General features: G+C 37.2%; 1 protein-coding gene across 13 annotated transcripts in view; it reads right to left on the minus strand.

Moving 5' to 3' along the window:
* TP63 (tumor protein p63) overlaps window positions 1-21,642 on the minus strand; it is a 230,023-nt gene that overhangs the window by 96,714 nt on the left and 111,667 nt on the right. For 3 of the 13 annotated variants that reach the window (XM_043594597.1, XM_043594596.1, XM_043594607.1), the window contains exon 1: window positions 6,185-6,364. The exons of 6 other annotated variants lie outside the window; for them this stretch is intronic. In XM_043594597.1, the coding sequence (XP_043450532.1) occupies window positions 6,185-6,226 (42 nt within the window). In that variant the 5' untranslated portion in view covers window positions 6,227-6,364. Of the gene's footprint in view, window positions 1-5,718; window positions 5,774-6,184; window positions 6,365-21,642 lie in introns of those variants that run through there. 4 more of the 13 variants (XM_043594605.1, XM_043594604.1, XM_043594600.1 and 1 more) reach the window with 3 other exon arrangements.

Raw genomic sequence — 21,642 nt, forward strand, 5'->3', positions numbered from 1 at the left:
TAAAAAATAAAAATAACAATGTAATTACTGAGTCCCTATAAGGATAAGATAATTTATCTGTCTCTGTAGAGGTCTCAGGAATGGGATCAGGAAACTCTCAACTTCACCTAGCCCAAGAAATCATGTGGGCTATTTTTTCTCCTTCCCTGCAGGATGACACCTGTCACTCCTACAGCATGTAGACAAAGTTTTGAATCATGGATTCTGAACCTTGTCCATGCCTTCAAAACATTCATAGGTTCTAGTTCTCAGAACATGGAATCCCTACCATATTTTGTTGCTATTTCTACAACAGCTCTCCATTTTGACATACATGCTAAATACAGATCTGTGTTTAAATCAACATTCTCTTTTCAAGTCAATATATCATGCTGGTATATCAGCATCTGGTCATCTGGTCCTATGCAGTTTTTCCTTATATTTTTATTAATTTTACTCTACTCAGAATGACCTTCCTTCTGCAACTTGGCTGAATTCTGGTCCTCAAACAACATAAAATATTACCTTCAACCTGAGCAGTTTGAAACCATTTCATTGTCTTTGAAAGTCTTTAGTGTCTCCTACCACATTCTGTTTCATACTGAAGTCATTCATGATACCTTACGTTCACCTAGAATTGCGAATTCTCAGACACCAGAGGCTACAACTGTTCACTTCTGCTTTCCTTACACTGCCTAGCAATATGATTGTACTTAATTAGCCCCTAGTAAATGTTGGGTTGTAAGGAAATGCTTCTTTCATGGTGGAAATAATCTAAATGGTTTGTGGATAGGATATCAAAACTACTGTATCTGTTTACCAACAAATTTATACTACTTTTCCATTTTGGGGTGGAGGTGGAGGAGATAATGAAATAAAGAGTGGGCCTTCATTTGTAGGGTGATCATATACTTTGTCTTGTAAGTGGAACACTTTTGAAAGAGAAAGTGGTGCTATTCATAATTACATTTGAATGGCATGCATAAATTAGGACAAACCAAAACCAATTGTTTCCAACTTATCCATGGCAGGGACCATAGCTATTAAAGAGAGTAATGCGCAGAGAATGTATAAGTTGTATAAGACTTTAGACATGACCCATTTCTACCCTTCCAAAGTTCCCAGAGAAGTAATGGATATTCTTGCAAGATGGCCAGTGTGCAATGCAGAGAAATGCATTTTTATACTTCTAGGCTGTCTTGAACAAGTGTTCCCCTAGTACAGCTCCAATTATACCACTCTTCTGTTCAAAATCCTTCCATGGTTCATCACTGCCACACTATTAAATGTGATTTGGCCTTCCATGAGACACTCTGTCTTATATTTCTAACTTTATTTCCTAATTTTTTCATGCTTTCACTTCCATTTGAGCTATTTGACATTGCTGGGCACACCAGCATTCACCCCAGCTCTGTGCCTCTGCTGATGCTTGTTTCTTCACCCTAAATCCTCTTTCCCTCTCATATTTCAAGAACTTAGAAATTTCTACCCAACCTTACAAGTGCAGCTGCAATTTACTTATACATATAGACTTTCTTGATCCTCCTGTTTCAAGGTACTCTCTTTCTCTTTGATCCTTTATATATCTTGCTCATACTTCTCATATGACAATGAGGATCTGCCCTGTATTATAACTCTATGTACTCATTTCCTCTATGAACTGTAAACTTCTTGGTGTAGGAACTGTTTCTTCCCCTCCTACATACCATCTTCTATATAACGGATGCTTCAGGAAACATTTCTGTGAAAAGAGTAAGGTGGTCCTCTAACCAAAGTTTCCCTCCCCCCATACTAGCACTCACAAATATTGATGAAATTCAAATTCATCAAAAGGTATCAGTGAAAATTATAAGATGTTTACAGAGTTAGTACATTAAAAATCTACGCTTTACTATTTTTTTGCGCCTCCAAATTGTGTTCTTAAGAGAAGATTGGGACTCAAATTCATAACCTAATGTTTGCATCAACTATTTAATTTTGACACTTCAATCCATTTTCTTTCAGAAGCCAAATCCACTACTCTGTTGGATGTCCTGCATAAGCAACTCAGTCCACCACATTGGTGCTGAATAATAATGCTACATCAGACATCTGACTTTTTTCCTCATACATTCAAAAGAGAATTCTGAGTCCATCATTTGGAAAACTTTTCATCTTCAAAATAATAAGACTACAGAGGGGTCTTCTGGTATCTGTGTTTATCCTTTCTTATTTACTGACATAAACTGACTCAAAGAATAAATAGTGTATTCAATGGGGGGGGCTTAACTTCAAAATATTACTATGAAGGGAGGACTTGTACTTATACTCCTCTATCCCACAAGCTCAGCTCTCACTCAAAGCTATCATACGCACCTCAAAGAAAGCTTGGGAACATTTGGGGCAACATATTTCTTAACTGTTTGACCCATAGCCTTCCTTAATGTAACACCTACTAACTTCAGACAGATCCTCCCTTCATGGGAAGAATACAGAATCCAAATTGATATTATTCATCATCTGAGGAAAATTTAGTAATTTTGCTTTCAGAAGATGTATGTGGCATGGTGCAAAAGCAACCAATATTATTTTGGTTGCCATAGCTAACCAGACATTCATTCATGTTTCTCAGTATACTCTCCATACCCCAGTTGAGGATCACTGCTCTCCTAAAAAAAAACAACAACAAAAAACAAAAAAACAAAAACAAAACAAAACAAACATGCTTTTTCCTTATCTAGGTAAAGGATAAGTGATATATTATCACCACTCATTTTTCCAATAGTAGCAAAAGAAGGTATGGTCTCTCATCTGTGATCTAAGATCTCTTTCTCCCAGTCCCCTCTGCGCTTGAGGGCAACCAGTTGTAAAAGAAGCAATGCAATCTAAGACTACAGCATGGAAAGAGGAACACAGCCTGGCTGACAGCTGAATTAAATCTGCAGATTCTGCTTCCAACCTACTATGCTTTTACATATGGTGCTAAACATCAGAAAACTTAAGATAATACATTTATTAACTATTAAGAGAAAAAAAATCACTCCCATGGGAAAAAATGTCTCGTGGAGACTGTATTAGGGAGGAAAGACTTTTTCCCTTGACCATTCCTCTCCAGTAGATTTGCACATCAGTTCTTTCAGGAAACTTTTTTGGAGCATTTACTATGGATCACAAAAGCTCTTTTCAGAATGCTTTCTGTCTCTCTTGGTGTGAAAGAGAAAAAAGGTTCAAGTAAGTCAACAGGACTCACTTATCCACCTATACCTCTCTCTACGACAGAGAGAGAGAGAGATCATTAACCCTGATTTATAAAATGAGGTGTTTCTGTATAGGAGCCTTGAAGCCCCATTTACTTCTAGAATACTGGAACCCATTCACTAAAGTACCTTTCCATCTTCACACAGGAACCCAGACAGACATTTTTAATAAAAATGTCCTAAATGTCCTTCTAAGGAGGAGTTAGGAGTCTCTTTCTGTTTCTCTTTCTCGCTCTCTCTTGAACGCACACATGCATGCACGCACACAGCCCAGTTTTGTTTTTTGTTTTTTATTTTTGTTTTTTTTTTTTTGTTTGTTTTTTTCGTGGGTTTTTTTTGGCAAGAAGGTTGAACTGAAACTTAATCTGTGAAGTATTTCCCTTCTTTTGAGACTTTTTCTCCAAGACTGAGACCAGTCCCAGAGGTAGGGTCATTCAGCGCCTGACACACCAGAGTGGTGCTTCCTTGAAGCCTCTTTCCCTTGTAACCCAAGGGAAATTCTGCCTGTTACATCCTGCCCATGTTCTCCTCCCTTCCAGACCCTTTCACTAACTGTTCACTAACAGTTTCCCAAAATCTAGCTCTGCTTGGAGGGAAAAAAAAATTGCGGAGATGTGGAAAAAGGGGTAGAGAAAGAACAGTGTTCTTACATTGTCTTTATCAACCCAAAGAAGCTACTAGGAAATTAATTTTAAAAACTATTTGAAGTCAGAGAGTGGGTTATTGTTTCAAACTAATTTTCATTCTCATGGGCAGCCAGATGGCTTTTATTCTTAATCTACCCAATTTTTAACAATTTTTGTGGGATAATAGATCACTCTTTCTGTATCAAGGGTTACTAAGAAACGTTATCATAAGATAAATTAAGAAACATTACAACTTTTATATTAAATTCCCGGATTCTCAGGGCCATGCGGTCCCAGGATATTTTGTATAGTCAGATATAGAATTGCATTTTTTATGGAGGACTAGATATTAAAACATAACACTATACAGCAAAGAAAGCTGTGCTTAAGTAATAGAATGCAAATCAAGCTATAAAAATTATGCATAATATACACATTATTGGAAGGATATAAAATACACAATGGCAACACGCAAAAAGAGGCAGGAAGTTAGAGAAATTCAGCCATATTTTTTCATAGATATCCTCTATACACATTAAAAGCATTCTAAGAGAAAAAAAAAAAAGCATTCTAAGAGAAAACAGATCACTTGGGCACCTGACTATACACATTCACCTAATGTTTTGAAAAACGCAAACCATGGAAAGGTATTTTCTCTCATGATAAGGGTGCTACACTCTCACATATGACATGACTCTTTTGCCTCCATAAAAGGCAATCATTCCTACAGGTTATCTTCTATGCACATTTACGCAGTTTTTTCCTTCATGAGAAATAGTCATTACTTTCCACTTGGCATCTTCATACTTTTCTTACAGATATCTCTAAACCACCTTTTCTTTCTATCCCTTTCTACTTGGAGCCAAAGTCAGATCCCAGCCTACTTATAAATATGTGTGTGAAATAGCTCCTTAACAAACATAAAGTCAGATATGATAGGACCGGCAGACCACTTATTTAGTAATGAAAACTCGCCAAGGTGGGATCAATCTTTAAAGTCACCTCCATTTTTTTTTTTTTTTTTTTTTGGTTAACTGTTTGGTAACATTTTAAGCTAACTTTCAATGTTAAAGCCAAACAAGAAACTCAAGTTTCTCCACTGAGGACGAGCAAGCCTGCTTGAATGTTTTAAAGGAAAATAGGCACTTCCTTTTCCTTCTGTAGATAACTCGATATTTCCCCTGCTATATTTACACAGTTCAGGTGTCTAGACGATAGCATGGTCAGTATGACAACGCAGGCCCTGCTTTGCTGCCCTTTGTGCGATTCTTCCTTTTGCCGTGCACACCGAGTCCTATGCACTTTGTTTTGATTTTTAAGAAGCTCAGTTTGAGTCCTCCAGTCCTCCAGTCCACTTTTCCAAGCATTCCCCTGCAAGCATTTTCATCTGAAACTGAACTCACGCTCACCACCCGTCCCCCCCTCCCCCAATCTGATTAGTGTCAACACAGCTGCCCTATTCTGAGGAATGTAAACTAATATTGTTGTTAGACCTCCCTCAACCATAGGAAACTTCCTCAAAGCTTTATAGTCTCTTCAGGAGTTTTTTTTTTTTTTCCCCCTATATCCATTTGCCCAGTGATTTAAATCCCTGAGACAAATTTGAGGAGAGATCAGAGAGCCAAATCATCAATTCCAATCCTATATGCGATGATACACATTTGCCACATACGCATGTATAAATATTTAATCATGCATTGCCCAAAAATAACTTTGTAATTACACAGTGAAAGTCTTAAGTCAATCACCAGACAATAGGAACATTAGTGAAGTCCCCTGAAGATTTTCGATGGGTCTCTGGATTGATAGGATTCAAAACAAAGATGGCTTAACAAAAAAAAAAAAAAAAAAAAAAAAAAAAAAAAAAAAAATCTCACCTGGATTATTTTGAAAAAGCTTCATTTGCTTTTAGGATGAAGTCTGGAGATAGAACTGAGAACTTAACTGAGTTAAGACACAGTCAACTAATTTATCTTACTGGTACGTGAGCACACAACAGAGGAGTCATTTCAATGTATCTAGCAGAATGTGAGCTTCTCTTCCAGTCTGTTCTTCCAAAAAGGGATTTTACAAACTCCTGAATATTGGGTTTCTTCAAATACATAACATTACCCAGAAATTTCTCTTTTGTCTTTTCTCCTATTATTTCATTTCCCACTTAAAGGAAAAAAAAATCTTACAGTCACCACAGAAAACATTTACCAAGAAAAGGAGATTCCTATACACGATTTGCAAAACCATTACATTGGGTGACCAAGAACCACAAATATGTAAGCTTTTGTTTAAAAATAAAAAAATGAAAAAAGCATCTCTAAATGGAGTGCTAAAATCTAAAATCCTTACCTCACTAAATTGAGTCTGGGCATTGTTTTCCAGGTACAACATGTTAGCAGTAAGATTGATCAATGCCGCTGTCCTCTCTTCTGGCTCCAGGATTTTGCCAACCCCCCCACCCCCTCTGAGACCCTGACAATAGGAATCTACTAAGAAGATAACAGAACTCAAGTCCCTCTCTCTCTTTCTCTCTCTGTACATAATTTTAGGTTCCCTAATATATACCCAACTATAGGCATGAGGGGGCGGGACTCTTGTCTTTACCTGTCCAATCCATCAACTTCCACCTGGAGTCCTCACTCCAATGGAGTGAGGCCTCTCCCATCTCATTAAGTAGTTAGAATTCCTTATCACCAATCTTTAAAAGAAAAAGAAAGAAAGAAGAAAAAAAAAAAAAACAGGAGAGAGACAGGTAAAACTTTCCCTTGTCTCTTTCACAAGAAAGTGCACTCTCTCCTGAAAACAAAACAAAATCTCCCCAAACAAACCACAAACCTGTACCACCACCAGGACTTAGAGAAGGCATTTCAGAAGGTTATTTTACACTTTGCAACTGAAAAGTAAAACTTCAGGGAAAGCTTTTGGAAGGCCTTTTTTTTTTTTTTAACTAGATGTGCAGTTTTAAGAATGACTCCACAAAGTTAGAAATTAGGAAGAAATACTCAACTCCATGGTTATAGTTCCTCAATGTAAAAATTAAAACCCACTGCCTGATAGCTAAAAAGTTTTTAACTTATTCTCCACAGAGAAATAGTTTAATACAAAGTTATGCCAACATAAGCCATTGGATTTTTCAGAGTATAGTTAAAGAACAATTTAAAACGTTTGGTCCCGTTAACTTGTAAAGACAAACATCCGTATTATGTACAGGAAATAGAAACCCTGGGAAAAGTGCCCATTTTTTTTTAAGCTCTTAAAAGGAAAAAAAAAAAGCACTGCTTCTTTCCATCATTATTTCTTGGGACATGGAATCAACACAATAGTTTATCTATTTGAATATTTATTTTCTCTATTGTATCTAGTTTTCATTAATGCTCAATGATAATATTTTTTCTATAAACGGATAATAAATTTTAAATAGAAAGAGTAAATCTTAAAGTTTGAGAAACCAGTTAGCTCTGCCATAAAATATATTTACATAAATACATAAAAACCGTATTGTAGAATCTGGCCTAACCTTGGTTGCCATAATGTAGTGAGGATGAAATGCACCCTGATGATTATTGTTTGATTCACTAGAATATTCTTGTTACTGCTGAGTATTCTATGTAATTCAATTAGATTTATATCAAAACACCACTCCCCACCCCCCCACTTGGAAAGCCATGTCCCTCTGTATCCTGCCTGAATGGTACAACTGGCAAGACAGCTGGAAGTGGATATTTAGGTTTTTTCCAAAATTTAGGGGTGTCTGGGTGGCTCAGTCAGTTAAAAATTGATTTCAGCTCAGGTCATGATCTCATGGCTTGTGAGTTCGAGCCCTGCGTCGTGCTCTGTGTGACAGCTCAGAGCCTGCCTGGAATTCTCTCCTTCTGCCTCTCTCTCTCTGCCCCTCTCCCACTCATGCTTGTGCTCTCTTGCTCTCTCTCTCTCTCTCTCAAAAATAAATAAATAAACATTAAAAAAATTTAAAAGATAAGATGACTAGAAGAAAATTAGAAGCCAGGCTACATCAGTTTATAAACTTTAGAAATAAAGTGTGCAAATATATTCATGAACTTAGATTTGCCTCCCTTTTTACTCCTATTTTGCACCCATTAAATACATGCACATAAAGGATGATGTGATTATTGGCACACTTATTTTAAAGCCCCCAGTCACTAATATTTTTTTGAAAAATATTTTCAATAACCTCATTTGATCTCAAGAGTCCAAGAATATGACAACACTCTGTGACACTACAAATTTATGTCAGACATAATGTTCATTTTTTTCTCTGAAATATTGGGAAAAAATGACTTCTTACTGCCTGTAATGAACGACATGAGCTCTGGGTACAAGGGAAAAAAAGAGAGAAGAAATTACTTACAGAACACAATTATAATTATTTGCACCATGTATTTAAATTCTACACCCACTGACAGCTTCAGAGTCAACAGTGAAGAGCCGATTGTTGCTTCCTTAATCTGTGCTCTATTCCAGTGGTTCAAAAACTTGGGTGACCCTGAGAATCATCCAGAGTACTTCTTAAAAACAGATTTGTGGACCTGGTCCCAGAGCTACTGAATCAGACTCTGCAGGGATGTGACCTCTACAGCTGTATTTTGTGCAGCTCATGAGGCATTTCTGAATGAGTCAGGCTTGGCAATCAATGCCGTAAAGTAAATGCCATTAAGGATAACTGCTCAGAAAGTCAATATTGGATCATTTTTTTTTTACAATAATAGGGTAGCATAACTATTTGAACCCTAAATCTAGGCCTCACAGACTCAAATGTTGATAATATTCTATCAACATGTAAACAAATGTCATCTTTTACAAAATCAAAAGATTCCCAGCAGGATTGGATGGACTGAAATGCCAAATTCTTTCTATTGACCACCTCAGCCTTTAGCATAATCAAGTCTGAGGACGATGGTCTGTATCTAACATAGCTACTAAGATTCTGGACAAAATCTAAGCCATGTGTATCTTATCTCCCTATCTGCCACTGCTGTTTGGGTGCTCTGGGTAGCTGAGGGGAAAGAACACAGGACTGGGGGTTACAGGAGTAACTAAGAGATACAGGTTGTAATCCCAGCTCTGTCTTTAGTTAGCTCTGTGCCTTTGGGGCAGGTCACTTAACCACTCTGGATTCAGGTTCCTCATTTGTGAAATGAGGGGCAGAACGAAATGATTTCTAAAGACCATTACAAAGATAAGAGTGTCTGTCCATAATCCAAGGAAGGAAGTGATTTGGAGGGTTATTTGCATTCTTCTTTTTTTTTACTTGTATATTTCATACAACAATCTGTGCATCTCCAAACTGTATACTTGAAGCAGTCAGGTTGTCCAGACTCTAAGATGCTTAAATGACCTAAAGAAATAGGTACAATGTATTGTGGGGGGAAATCTGTGCTTTTAGCTTTATGTAGCCTCCTGATAAAAAATTTACTAATAGTTACCAATTCATCTAAATTTGAACTTAGCACAAACATTTCCATAAAAGAGTTAACCAAAGTGCATCAGATGTTTGATTTCAGAATTGGAATATAAATATCAGGCATTCCCTTAAACAGATTACAGAGAAGCAACAATGCCTTGCACTCCCCCACACAACAATGCTTATCCTTGCATCTCAAAGGTTTAGTAATGTGCATTAATTTTCCTAATGACTTAGTGATGTATGTAAGTATCATTATCCCCATTTTGCAGATAAATAAACAAACTCAAAGGCTTGAAGTGGGATTCCTGAGTCCTCAGGAGTCAGAACAACTGTATTTAGCTCTCATAACTTTCCATTCTCAGCGCTTTCACTCAGATTCTTCAAAGATTCATGACCTCAGAATGAGCGGTGAGTACATTGGTGGAAACATCATTGTTGTGAATCCAGTGCATTGGGAAGAGAAGTCACCCAAGATGTGGGATTAGCATGTATGCTTTCCTGAAATACTACTGTTTATATATTGTTGACGGTTCTCCTTAACAGTTATTCATGTAGGAGCTCTTTGTATATTATAGATAATAACCCTTTATCATAAACATTGGAAATACTTTGCTGTGTGCTGGTGTATGTCTGGTCTTGCAAACTTTATGTGGTTTTATGGGTTGCTTTCTGGGGTAGATGAATCCTAATTCTTCTATAGTCAGATTTATCAATTTTTCCCTTATGACTTACTATTTTTCAGAGTTTGAGAGGCCTTTCCCAGCCCAACATTATAAAATTCTGCAACCATATTATCATCTCATATTCTTAAGGCTTTTGATTGTTTTTTTACATGCAAATTGTTCAATCCTTTGGAATTTATATTGGTATGAGAAACAAATGAAGATCCTCTCCCTCCCAGAATAGATAACATACCTTTTTCATTTTACCAATTTTTTTCCTTCTGATTTGACATGTAATCTTTATAATATACCAAATATCAATGGCTCCATTTTATACCTCTATGGAAGCAACTATATAAATCCTTGAAACACTTAAAACATTTGTTTGAATTTCTTAATCCATTCTGTGTGAAGCTGAGTAGGGAATAACATGGTATCTGCGACATTCTAAAAAGTAAAGAAAGAAAAAAAAAAATGGAAGCAATTTTGTGTTCCTGGATTTACGTCTGCCCTCAATGGTTGGAGGTAGGTTAGGTGTAGAGGGTAGGGAAATGCTTAGGTTTCATGAAGCTACAAATTGGAGACTGGTGTTGTAGTGGGTTCCCTTATGAAGCCCTCAGTTCTATTGAATAGAGAGAAAAGAGAAGTTAAAGAGGTTTGGGTAAATTTGGCCAGATTTAGGTAGACATTTATTAAAGTAAACACAGATTGATGACCTGTTTTCATAGCAGCAAGCTGAGACTCCAAGAAAGAATATTCTAAATATTCTGATTTTAAACATATTGAGCTTTCTATGCGTTAATGACAAATCTAGAAAAATGAATATCTAGCAGTGTCCCTACTTTCCCCCTTCCCTTTAGAGCCCCACTCCCATCACTGTATCTTTCCTAACCAACAGCCCTTATGCCAGTGGAACAAAACAAACTACAGTTGAATCTTGAACATGGGTTTGAACTACACAGGTCCACTTATTTGCAGATTTTTTACAGTATACTACAGTAAATGTACTTTCTCTTCCTTATGGTTTTCTTAATAACATTTTATTTTCTGTAGTTTACTTTATTATAAGAATATGGTATATAATACATACAACATACAAAATATGTGTTAATCGACTGTTCTGTCATCAGTAAGGCTTCCAGTCAACTGGAGGCTATTTGTAGTTAAGTTTTAAGGAAGCCAAAAGTTATATGCAGATTTCCAACTATTGGGGGACTGGCACCTGTTACCCTCATGTTGCTCAAGGGTTAACTGTACTTCTGCAGACACTCAGGGCCCTTCACAGTCTGGCTCCAAGCAATCCTCTTCGCCTCCCTTTCCATATATTCCGCTCTGCTTGCCACATGCTGGCCCCAGCTGACCATTCTGCCCTCTTGCTCAGTCTGGCTCCTCAGTCTAGAATGCTTTCATTTCTTTACCTGATCAATTAATACATTTTCCTTTTCCTTAAATGCCACCTGCATGACAAATTATCCAATTCCCTAAGTTAAATCTTCTCTTATTTTATAAGAATACATATTTAAAAAGTAATAAGATACTAGCTGACTAGGCAAAATTTTGTACACTTTTCTATCTCCCCCAGCAGGTGTGAACTTTGAGGTTGGAGTACATTTTTTGTTCATCATATTACATGGAAGGTCTAAAAGCTTGACGGATATAAGTTCAATTGAACAGTTTAATTCTGTACAAAAGAATTAGAAGGTTAAACAGTAGATTCTTTTACTGAAAGTATTTATTAGGACCCAGAGGCATTTCCTGTGGGAATCAATGCGCAGTATCTAATTAAAATGAAAAGGGAAAACAAATGATGCTTTTGATCCAAGTATAGTACTTCAAGTTCTTAATAATTATTTGTCAAAAGGAAAATTGTCGGAATAATAAAACTGCTAGCTAAAAATGATTGGGGCTTTATAGAACATGTGTGAAAGCTAAGAAATGTTGGGACTTTCCAAGCTGCCACAGAACAAAATCAATTAGATCACTTCAATGCCAGCCACCATAAAGGATGGCCAACACAGGACACCCCAAGTAACTTTCAGTGATCTTATCCATCCCAAGTGATTTCATTTTCCTCCTGCTCTGGAGAGGTGAGAAGAGTTAGCATTTGTAGAAGCTACTGAAAATCACTTAATTAATTCACCAAATCAATGCTCTCTTTATTCTTCAGCTAAATTCTAAAGCAAAATATAAGATCACATCCATTTTGGGGCCACTAGCTAGACTCTGAAAAATGAGTCTTACAGACGTAGAAAGGGAGCCAAGTTCTGTCCTAAATCTTTCAGATGTACTCAGGCTATAATGCTTTATTTTTGTAAACTGTCAAGTAAAACGTAAAATGGTGACATTGTACTCTTTGTATTTTTAATGGGGTAGGTAGTCTTCAAAGCACTTGATATATCGCAAACTTTTTTTTTTAATATTTTTTTTCAACGTTTATTTATTTATTTTTGGGACAGAGAGAGACAGAGCATGAACGGGGGAGGGGCAGAGAGAGAGGGAGACACAGAATCGGAAACAGGCTCCAGGCTCTGAGCCATCAGCCCAGAGCCTGACGCGGGGCTCGAACTCACGGACCGAGAGATCGTGACCTGGCTGAGGTCGGACGTTTAACCGACTGCGCCACCCAGGCGCCCCGAACTTATTTTATTCTCATATGAAATTATGATTCAGGTACTGTTATTATTCCTATGTCACAAATGAAGATGAAAACATTGAAATACAGACAAATACTAAGTGATGAAATCAAGATTAGAACCTATATACTTTGACTCCCAAATCCACACAAACCCTGTGCCATTTGAGAAGATTACGTCTTCGTATCTCTTCCCACCCCAATATTTAACCCTTCTTCAATGTCATGTTTGTAGCTCCTTTACCAGATGCCCCATTCTATGATTATACTAATAACAGTATTGTTAACCACTTCCCCCTATTTAGATAGTGCCTCACTTTGGAAGGATTCAAAAACAGTTCAGGTAAATAGATGTACAAATGCACAAAGATCGTCTCTCCTAGCACTGTTTTTAATTTGCATTTAAAATTTTTAGATTACAAAAATAATGGGGTATTTAGAAGCAAAAAATAAAAAATTAAAAATTAAAAATTAAATTTAAACACCATCCGTAAGCATAATTCTCAGAGAGAATTATTAAGACTTGCTATGATCTTCTTTCTCTGTTTATGTATGTATTCTATAAACAAATTTAAAATCATATATAGAATATATAGAGAGAACATATATAGAATATCTATAAAGAATATAGATATAATATAGTATGATATAATACATATATACATATACATATTAGTTATCATAGTATTATGAGCATTTCCCATGTTAAGTATTTCTAAAATTAAAAGTTCTGGGCCAGGGCACCTGGGTGGCTCAGTTAGTGAAGCATGTGACTCTTGATTTTGGCACAGGTTGATATCATGGTTTGTGCAATCCCACATTGGGCTCTGCACTAACAGTATAGAACCTGCTTGGGATTCTCTCTCTCTCCCCCTTATCTCTCTGCCCCTCTCCCACTTTTGCTTTCTTTCTCCCTCCCCCCTCCCTCTCTCTCTCTCTCACTCTCCTTCTCTATCTCTCTCTCTCTCTCAAAATAAATCAGTAAATTTTAAAAACAAGTAATGGGTCAAAGGTTATGAACTTAAGTTGCTTGACGGGTATAGAATCACGTTGTTTTCCAAAAAGGCGGCATCGATTGCATTTGTAGGAGGATAAGGGCCACAGTACTACGGATTATCTTTTCTAATTTTACAAATAAAAAAGAACTATTTTCTTTTTCTTTTCACTTTTTTTTTTAGCGTTTATTTTTAAGGGAGAGAGAGTGTGAGCAAAGGAGGGGCAGAGAGAGAGAGGGAGACACAGAATCTAAAACAGGCTCTAGGCTCTGAACTGAGAGCACAGAGCCCGATGCGGGGCTTGAACTCACGAACCAGGAGATCATGACCTGACCTGAGCCGAAATTGCAGGCTTAACCGGCTGAGCCACCCAGGCACCTAAAGAATTATTTTCTTATTTTAATATCAATCCCCTAGATTATGAGCAAGATTAAATATATTTCAATACATTTATTAGCCCTTTGCATTTCTTCTTTAAATGATGTGTTAACATCCTTTGCTTTCCCCTCCAATCTCTACCCCATTGGAACACTAGTGGTTTCCTCATTAATAATATAAGGAACATTTTTGTCATATATTTTCCAAGTTTCTTCCCTTTTTTAGTATTATACATATTAAAATAAGAACTCTGATTACTTTATTACATAAAAATTACTTCTTTTATATCATCAATCCCAGAACTTAGAGGTAACCACTGTTAATAGTTTGATACATTCTCTTCCATAGATACTAATACTCCATACAACTCTGTACATAAGATAGCATACATTAAAGATGTATTTGTTAAGTATGCATGTATGTGTCTGTGCAAATATATGTGCATTCCTATTTTTTGAAGTTATTAACATGAATACTCAAGTCATCACAAGTATTGTTTGAAACACTGTTTTAAAATTGCTGTATGATGTCATTGAATTAATTTAGCCATTTTATAGTAATTGGGCATTCATCTGCTTCTATTTTTCTTTAACACTATAAAGCAAAAAGTACTACGTTATGAATTAAGATACATTGTTAGAAGCTGGATTATTCAATGTAAAGACATTCAGTAGCTTAAGGGCCAACAGATAATACTACATTCATTTCTGGACATTATACCAGTTTATCTCTAGACCGACTATATAAAACAGAGTTTACCCTATTGCAACATCATTGTCATTAGCAGCTACTATTATTTCAACTTCTTTAGTAGTTTAGAGCAAAAATACAAAAAACAAAATTAATTTCCTTCTATTGCTATTATACACTATTCATTAAAATGAATATATTCATCTCCATCCCCGTTGACCACTCTGCTTTTGAGAGTGCAAGTCTTTAAATCAGACTAAGTTGCATTTGAATACTGGTGTGTTCACTTAGGTTTTTAGAACCTTCATCTATGAAATCAAAACATCATGCCGTATTATAACATTTAGCATCCTAACCAATTCTATAGCAGTGCTTAGTTTACACTAGGGTCTAAATAGGTTTCAGTACCATTTTATTCTTTTATTTATTCCTATCTGTAGTTCTGAACATGGCTACTGAATATCCTTTATAAATTCGTATTTCCATAAATACTAGATTTCTTAGTGTTTCAATAGATCATTTTAATCAGACTATCTTTCCTTCTTTTCCTGTCATAGCCTCCAAACGGTTGCTGCCAGAGTAACTGGTCTATAGTCAATTGTCAGCTTGGAATAGAGGAAAGAGCCCTGGAATCATCAGCAGAAGACTGGGGTTTAGGTCCCACCTCTGTGATTTTAAGTGAGTCCCTTTTTTTGAATATTTTATGAACAAATATTCATTCAAGCCAATTGCATAACATGTCACTCTTCTTTATGGTTCAATACAGAGATATATTCCAATACAATACCAGCTTTTAAATAATTTACCCTACCTGAAACCCTAGAAAGGCAGCCCATCTTGCCTTTAAGCATCATGCATGAAAGGGTATCATCCTAAGAGTCATGGATTTTGGGTTAAGTTCTGGCTCTGACAGTAGATTGATTATATTATATAAAACAAGACATTTCCCTGTCCATTTTGCAGTTTCCAATCTGTTCATTGGAGTTAGTTTTGTTATATATTTGGCACCCTATCTTATTATGATTCTAGTTTCCTTGAAGTTTGTGTTTGTCTATTTAACCATAAATCTGAATTTTACTATTGATGAAGACAGACAACTTCCCTATCAACTTTATATCTCACATCTTTTCCTTGTGGTATTTCCTTCCTAAAAAGCCTGTGAGGCAGTTGATTCTACAGACAAGTTGATTTCTATCAACTTTCCAGCCATAGAGATTTTAGGCTTCACTTTTAGTTCCTCTATTTTTCTTTCCTCAGCAGGAATATTAGGTTGGGTGATGGATGCCTCATTCTTCCTGGAGGCTGTACTTTGAGGCAACTCAGCTTTCTTTCTTACGTAAATTCTCTCCACCCTTTCCAGGAAAAAAAAATCCCTAGGCAAAATAAAAAGGAGGTGTATTTATTTTGGAGTCCTGGATGATCTCCAGGGAATAATCATATTTTTGCCTCTGAGAATCCCAATGTCCTTTTAGGGTTTCAAATCACTGGTCTGCACTCACCATTAGTTACAGGATATGTGTTCAACTGGTAAACCCAGTGCAGCTCCAGGAAATTGAATGGAGAAGTCACCAGTTTGTCACTTTGGGAAAATATCCATGAGCTCATCCATGAATCTCCCTCCATTATATCTACATCACCTATACTTCAGAGACTGTGGTGGATGAATTAAACATTCCTGGAGCCCTGTTTCTACTCATTCTCTCTTCTACATTATTCACACTTGCACTATGTCTACATCTGAAGTACGAAAAAATGGTGTATGTAAATGCGATTTATATATATTTTTAAGTTTCACTTTATGCACCCTGTGACTTGCTATGTGACCTTGACACCTCTCTGGAAGTACAGTCCCCTGGAAGTACAACAAAGGGTTGGCCAATTCTAATGGGATTTCTAAAGTCCCTTCTTGGCCTGACATTCTCAGATTCTCCATAGGCTCCTAAGGGGCACTAACTTCTCTCTTACTATGCAACTTAGATAAGGTCTGCTTGGGCAGAAAACAGCTGTTTATCACAAAATTCAACAAGGAAAGCTACTTTTAAAAAATAAGTCAGAATGATTGAGAGAGAGAGAGAGAGACGGAGAAAGCCTGAAGACCTAGCTGGACACAGGATCACTATCCCTGCCACCTCCAGGAGAGGGGTGGAGATAATTTAGGCATGACAAACCACGGTGTTTCTCAGAATTGGCAAAGCAGCATGTACTGGCTGCTCTCCCAGGCACCAAAGTCACCAGACTGCTGTAACCTTCATTCTGTGACAACAGGCCATGGGAGAAAAAGTGCCCGTCACTGGAACACTTTTCCACTCATTCTAAGTATAGGGCATAGGAGGCCCTGATCTAAAAATAATAGTGAAAAAGGCATAAAAATTAAAAAATAATAAAGTTGAAAACATGGTTCCTGGTATCATTTTTGCCCCAGGCACCCTGAATAGAGAAGAAAGTGAAGCATTCACAGAATTGGAAGGCAGGACCTAGTAAATAAGGTCTGGAGGTAAATCCTGGGCATTGTCTACAAAAATGGAAAACCAAATCCAACTTTAAGAGTACCTAAGGGGTGCCTGGGTGGCTCAATTGGTTAAGTGCCCAACTCCTGGTTTTGGCTCAGGTCATGATCTCACAGTTCATGAAATAAGCCCCACATTGGGCTCTGTGCTGATGGTGTGGACCCTGCTTGGGATTCTCTCCCCCCCCACCTCTCTGTACCTCCCCTGCTTATGTGTGCTCATGCACATGCTAGCTCTCTCTCTCTCTCTCAAAATAAATAAACTTAAAAAAAAAGAGAGAACCTAAAAATGTTGTGGTATAAACCCCATGATGAATTCTGGCTTTAAAACAGTCTATCTTTCTATCTAGGATAGTCCTAATTGCGTATTTTATTGACACTCTTATTAATGGGCTAACAAGGATGCAGTAGTTTGGAGTTTTGCAGTAAGAACATTAGATATTAATGTTCAGAGCATGTAGCTCTTATATTTCACAATTTTGCATCTCTGCACACCCTTGGATCTCTATTCTCTCCAGCAGGCAAAGTCAGGTGAGCTCTTCAACACCCATATAACTTGTTTCCTCCGTTTTGTTCAACATCTGAGTGTCCACTGTGTACCCAGCATTGCACTGACACCTGTGGATCAAATGTCTACTCTAGGCATCCACTTATCTCAGCTCAAATGACCCAATCCTGGAAATACCTGCATTATTATAGAGCTCATCTCATTATTTTTTGTTCTGTTTTCATGAATCTCACACTAAAATATGAGCCTGAGGGCAAGGGTGATGCCCAACTTAGTTTTGTACTCTGTGCGGCTTGGACAGAGTACATAACAGGTATTCAAATTCTGTTCACCAGGTGACCATTCTGGTTCAAGCCTTGAGATACATCTGTGAAGCAGTCATGGCCTTATTACACCCAATTCTCACATGTGGAAGCCAGGTTACAGAGGGGTTAGATGTTATATTCAAGTTTACACACAAACTATGCTTAAGGCTGCATGTGCTCCTGTGCAAAAAAGACTGCCCTCCCACACGCAGGCCCCAAGAAGGGGAGAAAGTCTAGTCTCAGAGCAAATCAATCTGTTTATATGCTCAGCAGGAGAAAAAGAGAGGTCCCTGTTGCCAGAAATGACTCCCCAAGATACTCGTTCCCACTTAGCAGTTTTCCTCTCCTTCATGTTGATCTCCTGAGGTTCCTACTGTCACAGACACAATAACTGACTTAGTTCCAGTTTCCCAAGTCTGATTCACAACTCGATTAAAAAGTGGTGCAACCAAGTAGGTGTGCCTCTGTGACCCAGGTGGTTAAGCCAGATCTTCTGGCCTACGGAGGCCGCTGGTTTGATTTTGTAAGAACACATTACCTGCATTGATCATTAACTGGATAACTCTGCAGCAGTTGTCACAAAGAGATTAAAAAAAAAGAAAAGAAAAGAAAAGAAAAGAAAAGAAAAGAAAAGAAAAGAAAAGAAAAAGAAAAAGAAAAAGAAAAAGAAAAAGAAAAAGAAAAAGAAAAAGAAAAAGAAAAAGAAAAAGAAAAAGAAAAAGAAAAAGAAAAAGGACCCAGGAGTACTGCATCTAAAAAATACAGGTAATTTCCAGTAAAGACAGGAATTTACTTTAGGATTAAAATATGTGTTGCTTAAAAGTAAAGAAAAGCAAAGTATTAATAACTTCCTAATAGTAATGCAGAAATCATTTCTTCAGCTGGAAACCAGTACACTTCAAATTGTTGAGTTCAAATCACAGAACCATGTGGCAAAGTCAGGTTCCATTATAAATAACCTGAACAAAAGTTCACTGCCCCCCCAAACACACAAGGTACAGAACAGCCCCAGTAAAATAAAAATAAAGGTGGAGCTCTTGGGTGGCTCAGTCGGTTAAGTGTCTGACTCTTGGCTTCGGCTCAGGTCACTATCTCATGGCTCATGAGTTCGAGCCCTACATCAGGCTCTGTGCTGATAGTGCAGAGTCTGCTTGGGATTCTCCCCCTCCCTCTCTCTCTGACCCTCCCCTGCTCACACTCTGTATCTCTATCAAAAGAAATAAAATAAACCTTAAAAATTTTTAAATAAAAAAATAAAATAAAGCTGTGTAATTATTTGTAATTCAGTTGCTAAATGAAGCTAGTAGTGGGTGGACTACTCTCATCTTAATCAAAAGCTTATCTCTATTCTTTTAATTATTCCTTTTTATTCACTGGGTTTTATGATTTAGATAGATTTTCTTCAAGTTAAGGGATTTAAGCTAGTGCTGAAGGGCCGAGTCAATGACAGTGTAAGTGTTATATCCTGAATCTATGAGTGAGATTACGACCAAACAAGAACTCTGAGGCTTCAATCTGAGCATCTCTTTAAAAGACAGATTCAGCATCTTGTCTCCCAACTGATTTCTCATTGGCGTATATTCTTTCAATTTTTGTTTAGCAACCATAGTCAGTTCTTAGTCATGGTCAATAGCTAGAAGACTATGAAGGTAGATTAAAACTCATGCATGATCCTCAAACCATCAGACCTCCTCCCCTTTATGCCTCCACTGTTACTCTAGAGGGAAACAGGTCAAAAATGCTTATCGGTTCACATCACTGGGAAAATTGTCAAACTTGAGTTTTACCTCCTCTCCCTTCCCAACTTGGAAATCTAAACAGAAAAATAAAAGGTAAGACTTTTTAAATTTAAATAAACATTAATTGATTTAATTATATTCTAAGGTTAAGTCATAGATCCGTTTAGGGTATGTCAATGCTAAAAGGGATGTTAGAGATCATAGGTTGAGACCATTCTGTTGCTTCTCACACACACCTGCACCTATACACATTTCATTTCTAATATTAACTGAATACTTCATTGCACATGGTCTTACAATAAAACCAAAGAAGAATCAGTATCTGTCCTCAGACATCCTGATAGAATGGAAGAGACATCTCTAAACAACAATAACCACAACAAACTAATGAAGTTTATAAAGTCAGGATGAAATGTCTGTAAAATAGCAATTAAAATAAATGCTGAGTGTTAAGTTACAAGTGACAGTTTTCTGGAAACAAGGGAGAAGGAATGATGAATTCCCAGTGAGGAGATAAGAGGTTTAGTTTCATTACAGTTGGGCAGAATTTGGAAGGAAGACAAAGAAAAACAAGACAGACATTCCTAAATTGAAGCAACGGCATGGGACAAAAGACAGAGACATGAAATTAAGTTTTCAGAATAACAAAATGGAGTTAGGTGACCATGGGGAGTGCTTGGGAGATGGAAGGAAGAGTAAGTAAACATGTTAGAATAAGATGGTGGTGGGCTTGAATTATCTCCATCTTTCTCAAACATAAGGTTACTAAGCCATTATGACTTATGATTTATGATTTAACTTCCCTGAAAATACAGGTATGGGCTAGATCACCTCTTATCTCCTATGACTCTATTTTTCTAACTCTTTGGATTAAAAATGGAAAATCCTCATGTGAACAGAAAAAATATCAAAAAGATTCTAGAGTTAGAGGGAACTGTCTTCTGCCATTGCTATCACCAAAGATTAACTTCAACCACTCTTCTCTTTCTCATCCTCTCCATGCCTGCCAAGTCCACCCAACTGTCACAACAGCATTTGCCCCCTGACCTTCAGCAAACAATGCACAGAATGCCTTTTTAAACTGTTAGATGCTACATACTTGTTTCTTTAAAGACTGACCTGCAAGGCTAATTAGAGAGTTCAATGCTCTGCCCATGGGGGGGGGGGGGGGGTCAAACATTTACCCTTAGAACTGGAAAGCAAAACTTGTGCTCCCAATAGATCCCTAGCCTTCAAGGACTCTAACCCAGCAAGGGCTAGCCTATGTTCTCAAGATAATTTAGGGATTCAAATGTAAGGACCAATTTTTTCATCATACTCTTGGATAAGTCTATCGACCTCAGTAGTTAGCAATCAATTAGGCATGTGCCCATAAATTCTTTTCCCATTATTTCCTAGGACTGGAAGTGGACACATCCATAATGAGTGCCATTTTTCCTTCTTGTGCCTCAGCAAGAGCAGGAGAAGGAGAAGAGGCTCTGCCATTGTCTCTGGGAGGGAGATGTGGTATTTCAAAGATAAGGGATGAAAGAGAACGCCTGGCTTACAGTGGCGATACCTGATAGAGATACTCTAGAAATCATACAACCAAACCTTTTTCATTTTAGAGGCTGACCATATAAAACCCTAAAATGGAACATAAGTGTCCCACTGCTTGGCAACAATTTTGTGAACATGAAACGGCTCTCCTCATTCTCAGTTCTTCATTCCTATTGGGAAGAATTACATTACTAACTTCATTTAACTAAGAGAAATACATGTTTACATATGTCACCATGTCTTATATTCTGGGGGTACCAGAATCGCCTCTTATGTACTCATTGAGCTGACTTTGAAATAAGTTTTGGTCACTAGGACAGGTTTTCTAATAAATACATCAAGCCCTTAATAAACGTTACCCTCTGCTACTCCCTACTAAAACATTTTTCAGATTTAAGTTCAGGCCTTTTAAAAGGTAAAAGAAATAT

Source organism: Prionailurus bengalensis, chromosome C2 (genome assembly GCF_016509475.1).
Source record: "Prionailurus bengalensis isolate Pbe53 chromosome C2, Fcat_Pben_1.1_paternal_pri, whole genome shotgun sequence".
In the NCBI taxonomy this organism is placed as follows: domain Eukaryota; kingdom Metazoa; phylum Chordata; class Mammalia; order Carnivora; family Felidae; genus Prionailurus; species Prionailurus bengalensis.